General features: G+C 38.2%; 1 protein-coding gene across 3 annotated transcripts in view; it reads left to right on the plus strand.

Annotated features, from left to right (window-relative positions):
- Positions 1-20,825, plus strand: part of LOC126506109 (contactin-4) — a 997,903-nt gene that overhangs the window by 649,784 nt on the left and 327,294 nt on the right. For all 3 annotated transcript variants that reach the window (XM_050149411.1, XM_050149413.1, XM_050149412.1), the window contains one exon: positions 807-982. In XM_050149411.1, coding sequence (XP_050005368.1) covers positions 807-982 — 176 coding nt within the window. The remainder of the gene's footprint in view (positions 1-806; positions 983-20,825) is intronic.

Here is a 20,825-nt window from a genome sequence, read left to right on the forward strand (position 1 = left end):
AGGTAATTCGACTCAGATAAGCTTTCATTCTTTGGATGTCGTGACTCTGAGAACAGAATTGGAGATTTTCATACCAAAGCTTAGCCACTGAAATATGAGTTCCCAGAAAGCTAATTTATTGGGTTTGCTGCTACAGTCAGATGCACAAGTGACCCAAGTCAATGAACAGAAGGACACGGAAACATTCTTTGCTTTGGTCACTTAATAGCCTGCAGTTCACTGGGACAGTTGATTGACATTTTGAGTGCCGGTGACTAAAGAGATCATCCAGTTGATCCATGGCCAGGCAGATTTGGTCCCCAAAGCATCTCAGATCAATAGAGTTCCTTCGCTTTGCAACCAGGCACTTCAGTCATGTTAAGAACTGAATCAAATCAGCTCAACTGCAATTTCGGCCACTCTGCTGCTGTCTCTCTGAAAGTGGCATGTTCTGTCCTCTCTATATACCTATTTAAACAGTGACTGCCAACCAGAAAAAGGATTTTTTATTGATAAGTCATACTTGGAAAAAATTTGTAGAAACCCATGTGGAAAATTTTGTTCCCTGTAAGAAGATAATTATTTGTATCATCATGGAACATGTGCTAAAGTTTGATTAATATCATTTACTACAAAGGAGGACTCTCCATGAGGACTGAAGATGTCACCATTGCTGAGTAGGCAGTTTCTAATATTTGTTTTTACAATGCTTCAAAAAGCTCACAGATGATATTTCATGGTCTTTATAGTTTTTTATATATTTTAGACAATTCAGAAATATTGATTTATATTACAAGGCTTTATCTACTGGCATTTTTATACTATAGGTGGAAGTTAAACGGAACAGATGTTGACATTGGTATGGATTTCCGCTACAGTGTTGTTGAAGGCAGCTTGTTGATCAATAACCCCAATAAAACCCAAGATGCTGGAACGTACCAGTGCATAGCAACAAACTCGTTTGGAACAATTGTAAGCAGAGAAGCAAAGCTTCAGTTTGCTTGTAAGTAGCAATTATATTCCACCCCAAATGTTTCTTTGAGCTTTTCGACATTGTATGAATACACTTTACAACCAGTACCTTCTGAAAGACCACACAGATTTGAATGTGGCACATGATAGTGTTACCTTTTATTCAAATTTAGAAAATATTTTATGTGATTAAAGAACTATGAACGTGAGAGGGAAGTGGTATGCTTCAAAAGGCTTGAGATAGCTTGGTTATATTCGGTTATATGCTGGTATAAACAGACATAGTTTACATGTGTTAAAGTTTACACATAATAAATGCATACATGCCACACCTACAAACATTGAACACAGCATCTATGAAAAGGCAATAGAACTACCAGCAACCTAATAGTCAATAGTAAGTATTTTAACCATAACCATTGGAATGTAGGTATAGTTGGTTGTCATTTTACCAGTAAAGCCTAAAATTCTCTGTTTTTTTTTAATACAGTACAAAAATATTTTAAAATCCAATAATGAAAAGTAGATGTAAAGTATTATTCACCTTTTATGTTTATATACCGAGTTAGAAAACTGGAAAATAAATTGCCATGTTTTAAGATCAACACTTAATAAAAATCTTTGCCTGTGTGAAGGAAATTAGTATTTAGAAATAAAGAGTTGAAATCAAAATCCAGAGGCAGAAGCTGTAAGTACATATTCTGTTGCATATACCTTGAGGATTGCTGCTCAGCTACAATTTTTTAAAATTTATGCATTTGCATATGATTATATATTACCTTATATAAAATCTTACCTCATACACCAATATGTTAATATCAAAAGTTTCATAATTACTAAGTCTGTTGGTGGTAACACTATAGAATATTCTCATTAACAAAAGCTTCTCTGGGAACAGAATATCAAATATACCTATTATATATAATATTCAGCACTTAATCTTGTATTGCATTTATGGAATTTTTACTCATGGAGAAATGAAATTTTGTAGATAACAGATTCTGGAGCTATCTTGTTTGTAAATTTCTCCCGAGATAGTCTTCAATTTTCTTAGGTAAGCAGAGTAATAGTATGGTAATACATCTAATTAAGGGTCACAGAACCTAAGTGCGTTTACCTCTTGATTTAATACTCAATTTTTAGTAATGACAGGTGAATCTCATTAGGTTTATTCGACCAAACAATTATAGAATCGTAGGTTTTCAGCATAGGGAAAAATCAATTCAGTGAATTGCAACTCTGGGACTGTGATTTTTCTGTATTTTGTAGCAAACTTTTAACAACAAAAAGAGAAGGATCGATACTATTACCAGTAAATTTACATTCGAACATTTAAAAAATATATTTCTACCACCCCTCAAGACTATGCTTTTATAAAAATGTAGGCCTCTTTATTAGTAAAAATATTACGAAGATAGGATTTTATGTGTAAGGATAGTTATATTTAAATAGAATAGAACAACTCACCCCAATGAGAGGTTCCTTGTTTCACTTGTTGATGGGTTTTCCTGAAGACCAAAGTTTGAAAGCTACTTTCTCATCCTGTATCACTAGTGACATAAACATCTGTGAAGTCTTTCTGTCCCAGAGTTGTTGCTGACAATCTTTCATTTCATTTTGTATCTTTGGATGTTTTGTCTGCATGTATGTCTGTATACTATATGCATGCAGTACACAAGAGGCCAGAAGAGAGCATTGGATCTGTAGGAACTGGAGTCACAGACAGTCATAAACTGTCATGTAGGTGCTGGGAATGAACCCTGGGTCCACTGGAAGAACAGTCAGTGCTCTTCACTGCTAAGTCATCTCTCCAGCCCCCATTCTGTTCTTACTGTATGAAACTAGTTAGCCCTGAAACTATATTTTGTCCCATAATTTATTTTTCCTTCAAGTCTTTAATGAGGAATTATCTTCATGACAACACACTCTGATGTAAATTCATTTCTCAAGTTATGGCCCTAAAAATAGGTCTACAATTTTTTACATGTGCTGTGACTTTTGCAGAGGACACTGAAGGCTAGTATATCCATGCTGTGAACTTCCAATGCAGCTAATGTAGCACCAGACTGTTCATTTTCAAAAGTGTCAGTGTCACCACATAACCTTATTGTTAATCTACAGCTTATCCAATTATCTCATGTTGTTACACTAAATTCAGAATATAATATTTCCATCCACTTTATATCCCTTCTCAGGAGTAGTCTTTTGTTCTATCACAGTTGAACTTGTTTAAGTATATTTCTTTTCATGGCCCTTTCCAACATGATTGTTTCTCTTCGGATGTTATACATCCCTTCCTTGCAGGTGGGAATAACTTTCTCCCACTCCAAACCTGTGTGTTTCCTTATATGGAAAATGCTGATGGACAAATTGATCATTTTTCTCTTTTAGCCTACTAAGACAGAATGTCAGAATTGAAGTCAGAGCACTGACTGAAAGCCCCTACATGTTATAGAAGTGTTTAATGTAGATAACTTTCGTTAGGTTAGTATGGTGATTGATACTTGGACTCTCAGTACTGGGGAAGCCATGGAAGGAGGATAGCTATGATGTTAAGGCCACCTTTTGCTACACAGGAGTTCCAGGCCATTCTAAGACAGAGAATAAAATGTTGTCTTATAAGAAGAAGAAATAAGGTTGGAGCACAGCTCAGTTGTCAGAGTGCTTGCCAAGCATGTGTGAGGTCCTGGATATGAGTCAACACTACATAAAACTGAATGTGTTTTTATCATTTTATTATGTTTTATCTGAGATATTGATAGCCTTTCTGACTCAGTAGCAGCAAAGATTCATGGCTATGTCTACACTGGTATAATTAGTATGTGTTGGCCATGACATCATGTATGTCATAGAAAACTTCACTAAGATGAGGTCAAGTCAAACTCTTACACTAGTGTTCTCCATGCATTCTTGCTCAGCTAGCTGCAAATTTAGCCAATTATTTTATAATTGAACCCCGACTTCTGCTTATCACTAAAGCAAGGGGAATTCCCTTACAAAATCAGGGTGTACAGTATTACGCTTCAGCTGTTTATCATAAAACAGTAAATAATCTTTTAAAAATGTAAATTATATCATTCCACTTCCTTGCTTTATGCCATCTGCTGTGCCTAAAAAAAAAAATCACAATGTCTTATTTTAATTTCTCAAAAAATGAGAAACTACTCTTTTGGTACCAGAGTCTTGATACTCTTGTTCTCTTTGCTGATTCCCAATACCCCTTACTCCCATTCTTTCAATTAGCTGACTTCTTAAACTCTTCCACTCTTAACTTCGGTGTTAACAGCCTGTGGTGGTTTGAACAATGGCCTCCATAGGCATAAGCTGAATGTTTGCCTCCTAGTTTGTTGATTGCTTGGGAAGGATTAGGAGGTATGATAATCTTGGAGGACATATGTCTTGAGAGGCTAGGCTTTGAGGTTTCAAAATCCCATGCCAGGCCCAGTTTCTCTGCCTCCTGCTTGCAGAACAGGCTTCGCAGCTACTGAAGCTCTGCGCTGGTGTCATGCCTACCTACCCGCTGTCATGCTTCCCACCACAATGGAAACGATTAACCCTCGGAAACTGTCAGCAATTCCATGCTCATGAGTTGCTTTGGTGATGGTGTCTCTTCACAGTAACAGAATATTAGCTATGACCCAGCTTAAGAGATATTTTCCATAGCTCCTTTTTTTTTTTTTTTTTTTGTATAACAAGATGCATTTTGTTTTTTACTTTTCTCTGCCTATCTTCCTCTAGGCCTTTACTTCAACATCGCAGCTTTTCTGCTCCTCCTACAGGAGTTGATAAAACTTTGAAGGACTGATTATTTTCTTGTTTGTTTTTGATTCTTCTGATGCCATCTCCATACTGAAAGACCTGAAATCATTGCCTCTGTCCTGAAATTATGGTTGAATTGTATGAATGCAGGTATTTCCCCCTTAGTACTGAGTAGCTCTCTAAAAGTAAATTGGAAAGGGTACATTTTTATAAATACACACCTTTTATATTCTGACCATTTTTTAGAGCTGAAATTCCTCATTATCAATCTATAGCTTCAAGATTTTTGTTTCTAGCTTTTTAAATAAATTGAAAGATGTTATTGATGTAAAAAAAACAGCTCTCACCTCAAAGGAAATAAATGATAATTTATTCTGGAACCAATCTGACTGACCATGGCTCTAGGTCATGCTTCAAAATGGGAGCAATTTCATGGAGGTTTTATAGCAATGTAATGAACAAGGTTACGAATAAAGGCAATTTTTAAATACACTAGTGAAAACATCAAAAAGATTGTAACAAAAAGTCTGGGAAGAGTCTCTTGTAGGCCTAAAATGCTATCTGATTACATTCTTAGCTTTGGGATTGGTGGCAGCTTGTAGTCTATTAAAATTAATCGATTACACAGCTTTCTGTTTATTAGCTGCAGGATGTTAGTCCCTACACAGATGTGGGAAAGGATTGGCTGTATTGGGGGCTAACTCTAGTCACAGAGAAGATGATTAGGCTCTCAACCTACACCTTTCCAACATTTCCCCATCACCACAGTTCTAATCAGTCTGGGCAGATGCAACCCCTTTCAAGGAATTCTTATTCACACTGCTATACAAAAAGTACTTTCAATTGGTTGAAGTAAAGCATCATTCTTTTTTTTTTTCTTAACAACCTCTTTTTAGTGGAGCAGAAACATACAATACATTATACTGAGTACAAATGAATTATATTTGCTACATTTTATCATCATTCTTAATAAATAAAATTTATGTGAAGCATTGATAGTCTTTAAATATCTTTAGATTATGTTTGTCCTCGAGCATTTGTGTAATTCTTAAAGACTAATGTTACTTTTTAACTACACTTTGTCCTGTACCGTATACATGAGCCTAGGTCCTCATCTTCAATCATTTGGATTTTCTGGCTAAAGGGACTTCATATATTTACTAGTTTGTATCCTTATAAAAGTGAAAGTGAAGATTGTAATAGATGAACTATTCATTTTTATTACACAGTTAATAGTTTCCAGAGTCAAGGAATGTAGAAGGAGCTGCGGGCCCCTTCCTGCCGCCTGGATCCTGGCCACCGGCTAGCTTTACCCAAAATAACAACACACAAATTGTATTCATTTAAACACTGCCTGGCCCATTATATCCAGCCTCTTCTGTCTAACTCTCATATCTTGCTTTAACCCATATCTAATAAACTGTGTAGCACCATGAGGTGGTGTCTTACAAGGAAGATTCTAGTGTACGTCCATCTTGGGCTGGAGCTTCATTGTGTCTGACCCAGAGAGGAGAGGCATGGCGATTGCCTCACTTCCTCCCAGAATTCTGTTCTGTCTACTCCACCCACCTAAGGGCTGGCCTATCAAATGGGTCAAGGCAGTTTCTTTATTAACCAATGAAAGTAACTCCTCCATCAGAGGAAATCCAGCTATCAACTCCTAGTTCTTATCTCGCTATTATTCTCCTTGAGCTTAACCTAGTTCATGAGAAAGCATCCCTTGATCTTCATGTAATAAATCATATTTTCTTCAGATCACATTTATATACTTTGTTTATCTGTAGAAAAAGTATGTACAGGTAGATTTATTACATCTATTTTAAGGCTTATTAAAATTATCTCATGTCACTTTTGTTAACAGAACTAGATAATTTCTTCTATTGGCACTTAACCTCTTTAACTTTTATTAATTGACCTAGACAAATTTTCTAGTTCACTAGAGAAGATGCCTCTAAGAATTTGTTCTTATTTTGCTACAGATTGTTTTCCAAAAAGATTTTTTTTCTTTAATTAAACAAGTACAACATAAAGCAGGCTCTTCTTAGTGAGATATGGGCAGTTTCTTGAGCGTTCCTTATTGTAGTGTAATTTTGAGAGTCTTTTGGGTTTTATTTTTTGATACCTGCTATTGTGGAGGTTATTATTTAACCATCAGCAGTCACCTCCATGGTTGCCACTTACCTACTGTATGCCTTTATATCCTTCTACTTCACCTGGGGCTACAGAAAGTGATTGATTCATTTGCCCAGTACATGATACTTTGGAAACACTCAGTAATACTTTTGAATTAATTAATTAATTAGTTAGTTAATTAATCAATGATAAATAAATAAGAGCTAAATCAGCATACATAAGAATGAGTGAACACTGAGTCCAGGAACTTTCTGCTATTCCTTTGGAGTGCTGTATGGGTGTGTGCAACTCTTACCACTTAGAGGCTGAGTAAGAGATTATTGGCATTTTAATTCCAAATGTGGACCTGTGCTGGGTAGGAAAACATAACCTGCAAGAAAAAGGCCACCTTGTGTGAGATATAGCAAATGTGCCCTCATAGGGGAGTAAACTGAGACTGCCTGGCCCCGAGCATTCAGTAATAGCTTTCCTTTCCAATTTAGTGTGTCTCTCAAACCCTCTGATCCATCCTCTCCGTCATCCAGAAGAAAGTCGTTTTAACTGTTATCATTCTTCCGCAGGCAAGTGAATCAGCAGATGAACTTGAGAGCATTTATTTTCAAAGCATTATTTTCATGCATGATAGACATGTTTCCAGAGACTGTGTCTGTGTAAAACAGGGTGCTGCATCCTCATCTTGAAGCTTCCATGCTTCTCCACCCAGGCAACTGATACTAGATCTACTCAAGAACTAAGATGCTGCCATGTTTTCTCTGTAGACATGGACCACAGGGAACCAGGGATGTAGCTCTGTGAACGCTTTCCAAGCATAGGCAGGACTCTGGGTTCCATGCCCAACACTGCCAAGGAGCAAATAAACAAACAAATTCAAATGTACATCTCTACATTTGCAAAATTATCCTTATTGAGAAAATTGAGCCAGGCTAGTTGGTACATGCCTTTAATCCAAACAGTAAGGCAGAGGCAAGTGGTTTGTGAGTTGGAGAACTACCTGGACTGCATAATATGTTCTATGTCGACGAGGACCACACAAAGAAATTCTGTTTCAGAAAAAAATAAATGAATAAAATAATAGAAAAAATGGGGGAGGTACAGGCTTGAGAAGTGGAGATTCTATTTTGGACAGTTGGAATGGAATTTGGCTTAGTGCTCCATTGTATTTGTTTCTCCAATCAGAGCTATAGATCTCTGGCCTTCAGAAGCTCTGTGGGGCAGAAACACTCCTCTCTTAGAGATGCAAAAATCCTCTAAGAGGTCCTAGCCTCAAAAAGTTAGGCAATGATTCTCCCTTTTCTCTTACTTCTTTCCCATATTTCCCTCTCTGTCCTGTCCCTTTGAAAGGAAAATAGTAAATGCCATTTTAAATTCTTACATGTTTAAATTCTTACATTCTTATCTTAGATAAGAATACAATACATGAAGGCAATTCTTTAGAGTGAGTTTCCTTCTTAGATGCCTATGACCTTAGACAAGGTATTTCTCCCTACTTCATATGCTTTGCCCATAAGATGGAAGTTAGTTACTCTGTTTCTTTGGCTAAAAGGATAAAGTAACTAAACTTTACTCCTAAGTACTGTTTTAGGATGGCTTAAGGAATATTAGCATTATTTTACTTTTATTATTCTACACTGGATATTATGTTAAACATTTTGGAAGCATTATCCTACTTAAATTCTCAACGTAACCCAGGGATTGGTAGACTTTAAGATCATTTTATAGCTGAAGGACATGAAAATTAGTGAATTGAAATCACCCAGGAAACATGGAAAGGAGTAGATACCAACCTAGGAACCTGAGCACTTGCCAGTAACCCTGGGCCACTTTCAACATTTTCTTAAAGCACTTTGTGTGGAACACAATGATTTAGATGTTTGATAAGATGACTCCTTGACATCTGCAAACAGGTTTTTCATTGCATTTATAAGCTTTGCTATAGTAATCCATAATTTCTGTTTAACATTTTTGTTATAAATGTTTTTGATAACATTATGGTGTTGATTTGCTCTTAACATGAAGATGCATTTTGTTGTATACCATAATTGTACATATATTTCTGACTCAAATTTTCATATAATTGGTTTCAGGTTCTATAATGATATTAATTAATAACAATATTTCTGCTTGAGAAGATAATTCAAATATCCAATTTATTTCAAGTAGATTGTAAAAAACTACAAATATTGATATTTTATGTCAAACAATGATGGGTGGGTAAACTTATCCCCAAACGGAACATGACATATTACAAGTTTCTTGCTCCCATATCATTCCTCCCCCACAGATGACAAGGATGTAGTTTAAATGTTGATTATGATGAAGAGCTTTCAAGAGAATAACCTAATAGCTTCAGATCCTAGCTCATCAAACTGATAGCTTTATAAATATTGTTTGGGGCCTTCTTCCAGTGAGTTCAGCTGTTTTATAACAGTTCAGATCTGCAGAACAAAAGACCTAAGCTATTCATCATCTCAAGTTGTCAATGACTATAATTCATACATAAGTAGCTGCAAATTGTTCATTGTACAATTAACTCCTTTAACAAAAATCCAGTTACCTGCCTGGTGCAGGAAGACTGGCATTGTCTTGGCAAGCGCCTACAGTGCTAGCTTCTAGTGAAAGCAATAGGTGACGTGTAGACTTATGCTTCTCCCTGTTGACATCGAGCTTGAGGTAGGAGATGACAGACAAGGTCCAGAGATGACCCTCAGCTTATACAATGGAAAGAGGACCGAAGTGGAAACATAAAAATAAAGGAAGAGAAAAATAGAGGTGATAAATGGAATAGAGTACAAAAGCCACTCCATCCCGGCATCTTTTAATCTTATATTGCATATGTATCTATCAGGGAGGAGTAACTAAGCCTGGGAGTGTACTCAAGGGCAGAGCCTTTTCCTACTGTGTATTCAATTCCCAGCGTCACAAAGGAAAATATAAAAACCACTCGGAGGGTAATTTCAGTAACGGTTGTCACTTGTGCCAGTCATCCCGTTTTTGTACAGGAAAAGTGTCAGATGGAGGCACGGCAGCTGGTGGAAAGTCTTTCCCTGTGCCTGCGACAATCAGCTTTGTCTGAGTTCCTAACGGTGGCACATCATCTACTGTAAGGATGAAGGTGGCTTGCGGTGATAATAATAGAAAAGTATTACATGGAAAATGATGAGGATTTTGTCAGCCTTGTTTTTGTTCCCTAATCATTTCTTGTATTTGCCATAACTTTCAAATGCCCATTGTTTGAAACATTAAAAAAAATAGCTCTTCATTCACAGCTGAATTGTAGAATAGGCAGTCAGCCAGAACAAGAGACGTGAGTTTGAAAGACAGCCGGCTTGGTGACTGGCTTGACTGGTTTTTAATTAATAAAGCTGCTGAAATAGGCAAACTTTTGTTTCTCAGCAACAAAATGTTGATAGATAGCTGTTTGAATAAATAATTTGTGAATATTTAAGTCAATTAAAACTTAATTGAGGAACATTTGGGTATCAAAACTGAAAACATTTACAGTGTAACTCACGTCTTCAATGTAAGAATTTTTTTTTCTTTTTATTTGACTGGTTAGAAGAACTCAATCCAAGACTTGCTGAGTTTCTGGGGAAATGTTCTCATATAAGCAAATAGTTTCTGCCACCAAGTGCAGTAGTTGAGACATTGATGATAACAACTGATGTTGGTTGAAAATTCAGTAATGTGAACCTTAAGAGTTTAATGTGCAAACAGATGCTAGTCAATTGTAATCATTAGCTATTAGATTTTTCTCCTTTCAGTATTCTCACAGCTACATTTGGAATCTGTAAGACAAAAAATAGTATGTTGTGACTGAAAAAAATTGTTACTTACTGACTTTTAAAGTATCAGAGGCATTCTAAGAATATAATATATGAAAAATTTTGTGTTTGAAACCTATATGAAAATAAGTATATGTAAATTACCAATGTAAATTCCTAAAAGTTTTCCCAGACACGTCTTTTTAAAAATGAGTGAAATTCCAATACCAAGCTGTTTTTAATACTGTAGCTCTGTAATAGACTTTGAAGTAAGGGATGGTAATGCCTCCAGATGATCCTTTATTGTATAAGATTGTTTTGGCTATCCTGGGTTTTTTGTTTTTCCATATAAAGTTGATTATTGTCTTCTCCAGATCTGTGAAGAATTTTGATGGGAATTAAATAGAATCTAAAAATTGCTTTTGGTAGAATTGCCATTTTTACTATGTTGATCCTCCCAATCCATGAGCAAGGGAGATCCTTCCATTTTCTGGTGTCCTCTTCAATTTCTTTCTTCAAAGACTTAAAGTTCTTGTCAAATAGATCTTTCACTTCCTTGGTCAGAGTTACACCAAGATATTTTATGATACAGCTTGGTATTGGCATAAAAACAGAGAAGTCGACCAATGGAATTGAATAGAAGACCATGACTTTAACTTACAAACCTCTGAACACCTGATTTTCGATAAAGGAGCTAAAAGTATACAATGGAAAAAAGAGAGCATCTTCAAGAAATTGTGCTAGAAAAACTGATGTCAATCTGTAGAAGAATGAAAATAGATCAATATCTATCACCATTCACAAAACTCAAGTCCAAATGGAATAAAGGCCTCAATATCAGTCCAAACACATTGAACCTGATAGAAGAGAAAGTGGGAAGTACTCTACAACACGTGGGCACAGGAGACCACTTCCTACGTATAACCCCAGCAGCACAGACAGTAAGGGCCTCATTGAATAAATGGGACCTCCTGAGACTGAGAAGCTTCTGTAAAGCAAAGGACACTGTTGCTAAGACAGAAAGGCAACCCACTGACTGGGAGAAAATCTTCACCAACCCCACAACTGACAAAGGTCTGATCTCCAAAATATATAAAGAACTCAAGAAACTAGACTCTAAAATGCTAATCAACCCAATTATAAAATAGGGCACTGAGCTGAACAGAGAATTCTCAACAGAAGAAGTTCAAATGGCCAAAAGACACTTAAGATCATGCTCAACTTCCTTAGTGATCAGGGAAATGCAAATCAAGACAACTTTAAGATACCATCTTACACCTGTCAGATGGCTAAAATCAAAAACAGCAATGATAGACTTTGCTGGAGAGGTTGTGGAGAAAGGGGTACACTCATCCATTGCTGGTGGGAATGCAAACTTGTGCAACCACTTTGGAAAGCAGTGTGGCAGTTTCTCAGGAAATTCGGGATCAACCTACCCCTGGACCCAGCAATACCACTCTTGGGAATATACCCAAGAGATGCCCTATCATACAACAAAGGTATATGCTCAACTATGTTCATAGCAGCATTGTTTGTAATAGCCAGAACCTGGAAACAACCGAGATGCCCTTCAATGGAAGAATAAATGAAGAAAGTATGGAATATATAGATATTAGAGTACTACTTAGCAGTAAAAAACAATGACTTCTTGAATTTTGCATACAAATGGACAGAAATAGAAAACACTATCCTGAGTGAGGTAAGCCAGACCCCAAAAGAGGAACATGGGATGTACCCACTCATATTTGGTTTCTAGCCATAAATAAAGGACATTGAGCCTATAATTTGTGATCCTGGAGAAGCTAAATAAGAAGGAGAACCAAAAGAAAAACATATAAGCATCCTCCTGAATATTAACCTTCATCAGGCGATGAAAGGAGACAGAGACAGAGACTCACATTGGAGCACCGGACTGAAATCTCAAGGTCCAAATCAGGAGTAGAAGGAGAGCACATAAGGAACTCAGGACAGCCAGGGGTGCACCCACACACTGAAACAATGGGAATGGTCTATCGGGAACTCACCAAGGCCAGCTGGCCCGGGATATGAAAAAGCATGGGATAAAACCGGACTCGCTGATCATAGTAGACAATGAGGACTACTGAGAACTCAAGAACAATGGCAATGGGTTTTTGATCCTACTGCAGGTACTGGCTTTGTGGGAGCCTAGGCAATTTGGATGCTCACCTTACTAGACCTGGATGGAGGTGTGTGGTCCTTGGACTTCCCACAGGGCAGGGAACCCAGATGGCTCTTCGGGCTGACGAGGGAGGGGGACTTGATCGGGGGAGGGGGGGGAAAATGGGAGGCGGTGGCGGGGAGGAGGCAGAAATCTCTAATAAATAAATAAATTTTAAAAAATGAGTGAAATTAAAGTCAGTTCATTCATCCATGCCTCTGTGAGGGATGAAACATGGCAGGAAGCAGGAGACAATATATGAACATATGAGATATCAAAGAAAAAGGAGTGACTATTTGGACCTCCAAGGGAGAGGAGAAATGGAGGAGAGTGAGGAATAAGATCTTGTATAATAATAAATACACATGGAATGTCACATTGGAAACTTATTCAAAATTAATTTAAAAATCAGTTTTTATAAGTAATGAATTTGCTAAAATATGTATTTTTCATTATGAACTAATAATTTAGTCAATACAATTAAAAATAATTTTAATTAAGCAATGATAACTACTTTTAAAGTTTAAGTTTTAAACACTATAGTTTTGTATCCAGGGACAGGGGAACACAAGCCCATCACCCTCTAACTGGACCTCTCTCCTTCAGTCACGCATGCATACAAATACTTAGGCTTAGTTTGCTGCATGGTAACTACTGCTGTTGAGCTATTTACTTCCTCTCCAAAATTCATATATTAAAATCTTAACTGCCCAAAATGGGGATAGTTGCCTCATAAAGTCGTTCCTGAGAGCATCTTTGTTCCTGTACGTTGAAGAAAGGATGGCCCTCAAACCACCATGTAGGCTCTTACAAGATGCCAAGTCCTCTCACATTTTAACCTTGAATGTCATAACATCCTAATTTTTCAGAATTCCTATTATTTTAAAGCTAACTACCTACCCTATAGTATTGTGTTACAGCAACAATTACAGACTAGTGCAACAAATCCTAAGGTATGTGTATTTGCAAATTGTGCAAATCTTTTAATTATTTAAAAAAATCTTTTTAATTATTTAAATTTTTTTTTTCATTTTAAATACTGATCACACTTCCCACTCTCTCCCCTCCTTACCCTGCCACCACACTCCCCATCCACTCCTCAGAGAAGGTAAGGCACGTTGCTTTGGTGAAGCACCAAGGCCCTCCCTACTATATCTAGGCTGAGCAAGGTATCATCCAAAGATAATGGGTTTCAAAAGTCAGTACAAGCAGTAGGGATAAATCCTGATGCCACCGCCAGTGGCCCGGCAGTCTGCCTCAGCCATACAATTGTCACCCACTTTCAGAGGGTCTTGTTTGGTCCTGTGCTGGTTCCTGTCCAGCTATAGTTGGTGAGCTCCCATTAGCTCAGGTAAGGTGTTTCAGTGGGTATCTCTATCATGTTCTTGATTTCCTTGCTCAATTTTCACTCCTCCCACTCTTCGACTGGACTTTGAGAACTCAGCCCTGTGCTCTGCTGTAATGACTCTATTTTTGTAAGTCTTTTCGGTTATAATTAAAGGTTCAGAAATGAGATCACTTGGGACTACTCAGGTGGATAATAAACCCATATAAGAGAAGATGGACAAAGATGAAACATTGCAACCACAGATGCTATGAGCGATGCAGTCAGAGGAGGCAGTGAGCATGTGCCGCCATCGGAAGCTGGGTGAAGCAAAGCAATGTCCCCTGGGCCTTTGGCATGAGCACAGCTGTGCTGGTACACTCATTTTGGTTGTCTAGACTCTAACATTTTAAAAAAAAATAAAAAAGGCTCTCTGAAGATGCCACATTTGCTAACTTTCGGGTGGTTGCCTCAGAAAATCAACAGACCATAGATGCTCAGTGCATTGCCTCTCCTCTGCTGACACTGATCCAGAAATGACAAAGCAGCCTGGGCAATGAAAACAGTGTGGTACTTGCCTTACTTAGCTGCATTAGTATGAGAGTAACGGCCTCGGTGAAACAGGGATTTATCTGTGAACATTTTGGGTAACACTGCATTTTACCGTGGAGTGCATAACAGGGTTTTGAACTTTATATAATAGTATAATTTGATGAAATAATGACAATGGCCATTGAAGAAATTCAAAAAGTAACCTTTCTGTTTCCCCAGCACGTTTCATTCTCCTGCTTGGACCAGGATTGGCCCTTTCTTCAGAGGGCAATAATTTGAAGTGATTCAGAGGAGGTTGTTAGCCTTGGGTCGCTCTCGCTGGATTTCTTGCTTTTTCTAGGTCATTCTCCCTGAATTTGACCCCTTTGTCTGGCATTCTAAAGCCCCAGAAACTGGCTATTATCACATTTAGAGTGTGTGACCTACCTGCAGCTGTAACAGTTCTACTGTAGTCTCTCAGGCATTGTTATCACTCATGCTGTGACATTTCGAGCCCCAGAAAGCCCCTGTGCTAGCAAGGGTTAGCTGCTACCATCTTCCCTATCAGCACCTTTTCCGGAGTGAGCTGTAATGGGAGAGAGCATTTACCTCGGAGCTGACACGTGTTTTATGCAGCACAGCAACTAGTTTTTAATATCCCAGCGACAATCTGCAGTCCATTTAGAGAGTAAAGGGTGGTTTAGGGTTCAGAGGTTAAATCTCAGCTTCAAAGCAGCAGGTAAAGATATAGATGTGTTTTCCATGACCTCAATTATTCTATCAGAATTTTCCAGTGATTCAATTCTGTCTTAGCTTCTAAGCCTTTAATGAATGACACTTTGGGCCAGCAATTTGTCCCTGAAATTATATTTAGGGTACACACTAATTATGATCAGAGTGTTCATTTGCTTTAACAGTTGCATTGTTTCATAGCGTTAGCATTTTCTCACAGCACCTAATTTTTTTCTCCTATTTGGAAAAAAAATGGTATTCTTGTGAAAAGTGTAATCTGTTAGCTTGGCCTCATAAAATTTACATTTACAAAGAAAGGAAGATTTTCACAAAGCTATAACTGAGAGCAATCAGTATTTGAGGAAGAATGAATGAAAGTAGAGAGGCGGGAATTGCCTTTAACATGCAGCCATATTGCCTTGAATGAAGAAATGTTCCTATATTTCTGAAATTGGGTGTTATCCCCTAATAAGTCATCAGTATAGGATTTGTGTTTAATACTATACATTTCCCTGATGAGAGCTACAGCTGTCATGTCTTTCTATGCTCACTAGGTTGTTAAGCCACCATCTCTGTACAACTTCGAAGAGTTTGCATCAGTCTAGCAAGCAGTCCTATAGCCATTGATGCTGTTTCTCTGCCCTCCTCCTAAGTACTTTTTTTTACTTTCCATCTCCAATGGCTTTTCCTCTTCTGACCATTGCGTAGAAGTTGAACCGTTTGGATTTTTTATCTAACACATCTGAATACTACTGTATGTTCTTATCTTTCTTGTCCTCACGTGTCCTCTCACTTTATTAAGTGGACTACTACTCTTCAGTGTAGGTTGGTAGATGGCTTCACCTGTCTGTGTGCAGAATCAATCTGAGCCTACTATCATTTAAACAGGGAGCATTCCCCAAAAACCTCTTGTTGAAGGCTTGGTCCTCAATTAATTGATCCCATCATTAGATCAAAAGGGGCTCTCAGCCAATAATAGATTATTCTACTGATACATTCATAGTTCCATGCCATTATTGCAAAAAAAAATAAAAAGAAGTGGAACTGTGGAAATGTTGGACCTTGTTGGAAAAAATATAGTCACTGGAGGGTAAACTTTCAAAGGTATAACCCATTCCTTGTTCCTTCTTGTCTGTCTCAGCTCACTTCTTTTCAGCCAACATGAGGCAAACAGCCTCTACCTCACCGCACCACCCTACCTCCCTGCTATTCCTCTTCACTGAACCCCAAAGACATGGATCTAGATACTGTTGGATTGAAACTTTTTAAATCTTTTTCAAAATATTTTTTATTCATTTTATAGATCAACCACAGTTCCCCCTCCCTCCCAACCTTCTAGTTTCCACCCCAACCCCAACCCCATGCACTCCTTGGAAAGAGTAAGGCCTCTTGTTGACTTCCATGTGGAGTTGACAAAGCCTGGCACATCAAATTGGGGCAGGAACAAGCCCATCCTCCCTGCATCAAGGCTGAGCAAGACATCCCACCATTTAGCTTTTGAAACTGAGCCCACATAAACCTTTCCACATTTTAAATTGCTTCTCCTAGGGGTGTGTCACAGCAACAGAGTACTAATTATGCCAGGTCCATGGCTTTGTATTTGATTTGGTGTTAAACTTATTTCCCAGTCACTGGTAGAAACTCACCCTCTCTGTCTAGGATTTACTTCTTTTAGGAAACCCGGGGTTCTACATAAAATTCAATATTATAATCACCATTGATGTTTTTGTAAGTTTGCTCCTTTGGGGATGGCAAGATGGCTCAGCATGGGCTTATTTACAGGCCCAATGACATGAATTTGGTCCCCAGATTCCACACCATGGTAGGTGGTAACCAGCTCCCTAGAACTATCCTTCAATGTACACAAGAATGACACAATACATGTGTCAGCACTCCCAAACACAGATATATAAACATACATGCATATATATATATACTACGCCACATGGCTTGTACCAGCCCAAATGTATGTATACAGACATATATGCATGCACATAATTTGGTGCTGAAGCTTGAACCCAGGATCTCATGCATGCTAAGCAAGTGCAGCACCAGACACATTCTCTGAAACCTGAGATTTTGCATGCATAATTACTATTTATTAATTAATTAATTAATTACAAGTACTGTCCAGAATTTGGGTGTTTTTTATATCTTTGCAAAATTAAGTGTCTTTAGAAAATACCAGGCTTTTGTAAACTATTCAGGCAAATATAGCTTACATTGCATTGTCAATACGAAGTATAAAAGATTTAACTTATTTATCTTCTTTTCTTCACATATATTAGTGAACACTAGTTAAGTAGAAGATATTGTGTTGCATGTGGAAAGTACATCAGTGGACTAGAAAGACACAAAGTTTACATCTAGCTGGGAAGGAATGACTGAGCAAGCAACCTCCAGTGTAAGAAATGTTAGGGAGATTCAGAGTTTAGTTTCTAAGGCACAATACAAGATAACGGAGAGTTTGTGTAGCAAATAATTTTGACAGATATTGAGGGAGTGATTGATAGAAGGTGGGGCAGGAAGAACAAAGCTTTTCAAGAAGGACCAAAACACTGACTGCATGTACCATTAGTATTCCACAGTTTTCTGAGTGTGTGCTGTGTAGAAAGGTTTTTAAAAAAAAAAAAAAAAAAAAAGAAAAAAAAACAGACCTCCCCCCTTATCTTTCATAGTGTTTTCAAGCGGGGAAAATGTTACCTGAGTAATCATACAAGAAATAATCCCCAGGTGCAATTATTGCTGAGAAAATAGCCATGGATTGAGGACCTTTGTGATAAAGGCCTTGGACATTGAAGGAGATTGCAAAGGGAACCCTCTCTGGAGGAATGACTGTAATTACGATCTGAAGGGGAAGCAGGATTTCTAGATGAAATACAAAGCATATCCAAATGTACTGTGGTGGCACGCGCAATTCAAGGATTCAGAACAGGTCTGTCCTGGTGGCTTGAGAGCCCCGGGACAAGGTCAAGGGAGCGGAATGCAAGTTGGTGGTGGCAAGTGAAGGCACGGGTGAGCATTTCTTTACTACCAAATTTCCATGGCCACTGACTGTCATTGCACATGTCACATGACCACTCCCATCAGATAGCCTGGTTTTGAAATCCATGCGGCACGGTACAAAATAGAAGCTTTCTATGAGTCTACTCACAGTTCTCTCAAGAAGCTAACCTGTCTTGCTTGATGTACACACACCATCAATTAAACTGTGTGCTCTGTGTAACCGTTGTCTTGATTCTAGCCATAAGCACTCTCATTCTTTTTCTTTCCTTTTACAAATGAGGGGACTAAGGCATGGAGATAACCAAAGCTCCTGCAGACAGGAAGCGGAAGGGCCTGGCTCCAGACTGCTTGTCTTCTCTGTTTGTGTCTTTGAACACTGTGAATTCCCTTCTCTAGCCGCTTCTACTGCAATTTCCTGCATGGGAACATTTGCCCAAGGAGCTCAAACCTAGAAGATCTGGAGTTTGACGATAATAAGACAACCAAATTCAATTTCCCAACACCTTACTGCTAACTAAATTCCTCTTACATCTGCGGGTGGATGGGGAAAGCTCTATTTTGTTTCCTTGACAGTAAAGAGCAGTGTTAAAAGCAGAAGGGTATAGGATTTAACATTGCTACTCCTACAGTCATTGCTGCTCAGTTTCTGTTCAGTAATGGGAATGTGAGGTTGAAGACACTCACAGGGACAAAAAAAAAAAAAAAAAAAAAAAAAAAAAAAAAAAAAAAAAAAAAAAAAAAAAAAAAAAAAAAAAAAAAAAAAAAGCCACTTACTAGACCTGTGCTGCTGGGTGGGGTTCAAAGGCCTTCCGACACTGAAAAGCCTTTTCTCCTGCTCCCTTTCATGAAGTCTCAAATGGCTATGTGAAAATCAGAAAAGTCATGTCAAGTAGCTGGTGTTCAGGGGCAAAGGGAGTCTTTGTGTTTTCCTAAAGTTAGACTTTTAGTCAGGTAGTGTTTTAAGAGCTTCGCTTCAGTTTTTAAATTTTAATAATTTTCAATTATTAATCATCAATTAAGTGCGGTTAGCTAGAGTTTGCTATTACTCTATGAGATAAAGTTGTTGGGCTTGCGAGTAACAGCATGTAAGTTTCTCTTGCTGACTCCTGGCTTTGGCTTATACAACAAAGTGCCTCAGAGAGCATTCTTCAGTTTGCTAAATCTGACTCCGCTAAGAAACTCAAGTCTTTTTATTTATTATACATTTTAATTAAAATATAATTACATTACTTTCTCCATTTATGCCCTCTAGCCCCTCCAAAATCTCCTCAAGCTCCTTCCGTATTCTGTTTTCAAATTGAATGCCTCTTTTTCTTTGATTATTATTGTTTCACACAAACTTATAACATATATATGTATGAGTGTATAAGCATGCATAAATATACAAATACAAGCTGCTATCTTTATTGTTATTGTTTGTGTGTATGTGGTTTCAGTACTGACCACTTTGTATCAAATAACCAATTAGGAGTTCATCCCTGAGACAAACTAATTCTCCATCTCATTAGTTGGCTGAAGTTCTTTGACAATGTGGTTCCCATGAGATTTCCATTCTTCTACATTAGCACATTCATTGATGTTTCCATTGTCCTGGTCTTGTTTTTGCAGCCATTTCTAGGACAGACTGTTTCACAGTGGACTTTGAATTCTGGTTCTTTCAGTCTTTTCATCCCCTTTTCCATGATATTCCCAGAACCATAGACACAACTGTGACGTAGAAGTATCCAGTGGGTCTGTGCTGCCCATGATTGATGTATATCTGGATTGTTGTGTCCAGTTGAGGCTTTCTGTGGTTATCTCCACTCACTGTAAATTCAAGTTTTTCTTCAGTAGCTCTACTTATTTGTCAAAGAGTCACAGACCAAAACAGATATTAGTTACTGCACCTTCAGTGATAGCATTGTACCGGTGCCTATAGATGCCAACCGTACTGGGTGATAGGAAGGGCAAAACACAAACTGTAAGAAAGAAGAAACAGTTTGTTTTTTTTTCCTTTTTTTTCTTTCTTTATTTATTAAAGATTTCTGTCTCTTCCCCCCAGCCGCCTCTCATTTCCCTCCCCCTCCCCCAGTTAAGTCCCCCTCCCTCGTCAGTCCAAAGAGCAATCAGGGTTCCCTGCCCTCTGGAAAGTCCAAGGACCACCCACCTCCATCCAGGTCTAGTAAGGTGAGCATCCAAACTGCCTAGGCTCCCACAAAACCAATAGGTGCAGTAGGATCAAAAACCCGTTGCCATTGTTCTTGAAGTCTCAGTAGTCCTCATTGTCCGCTATGTTCAGCAAGACCGGTTTTAACCCAGGCTTTTTCAGACCCAGGCCAGCTGGCCTTGGTGAGTTCCCGATAGAACATCCCCATTGTCTCAGTGTGTGGGTGCACCCCTCGCGGTCCTGAGTTCCTTGCCCGTGCTCTCTCTCCTTCTGCTCCTGATTTGGACCTTGAGATTTCAGTCC

Source organism: Alexandromys fortis, unplaced genomic scaffold, assembly GCF_014885135.2.
Source record: "Alexandromys fortis isolate MF-2015 unplaced genomic scaffold, M_Fortis_MF-2015_v1.1 scaffold_48, whole genome shotgun sequence".
In the NCBI taxonomy this organism is placed as follows: Eukaryota; Metazoa; Chordata; class Mammalia; order Rodentia; family Cricetidae; genus Alexandromys; species Alexandromys fortis.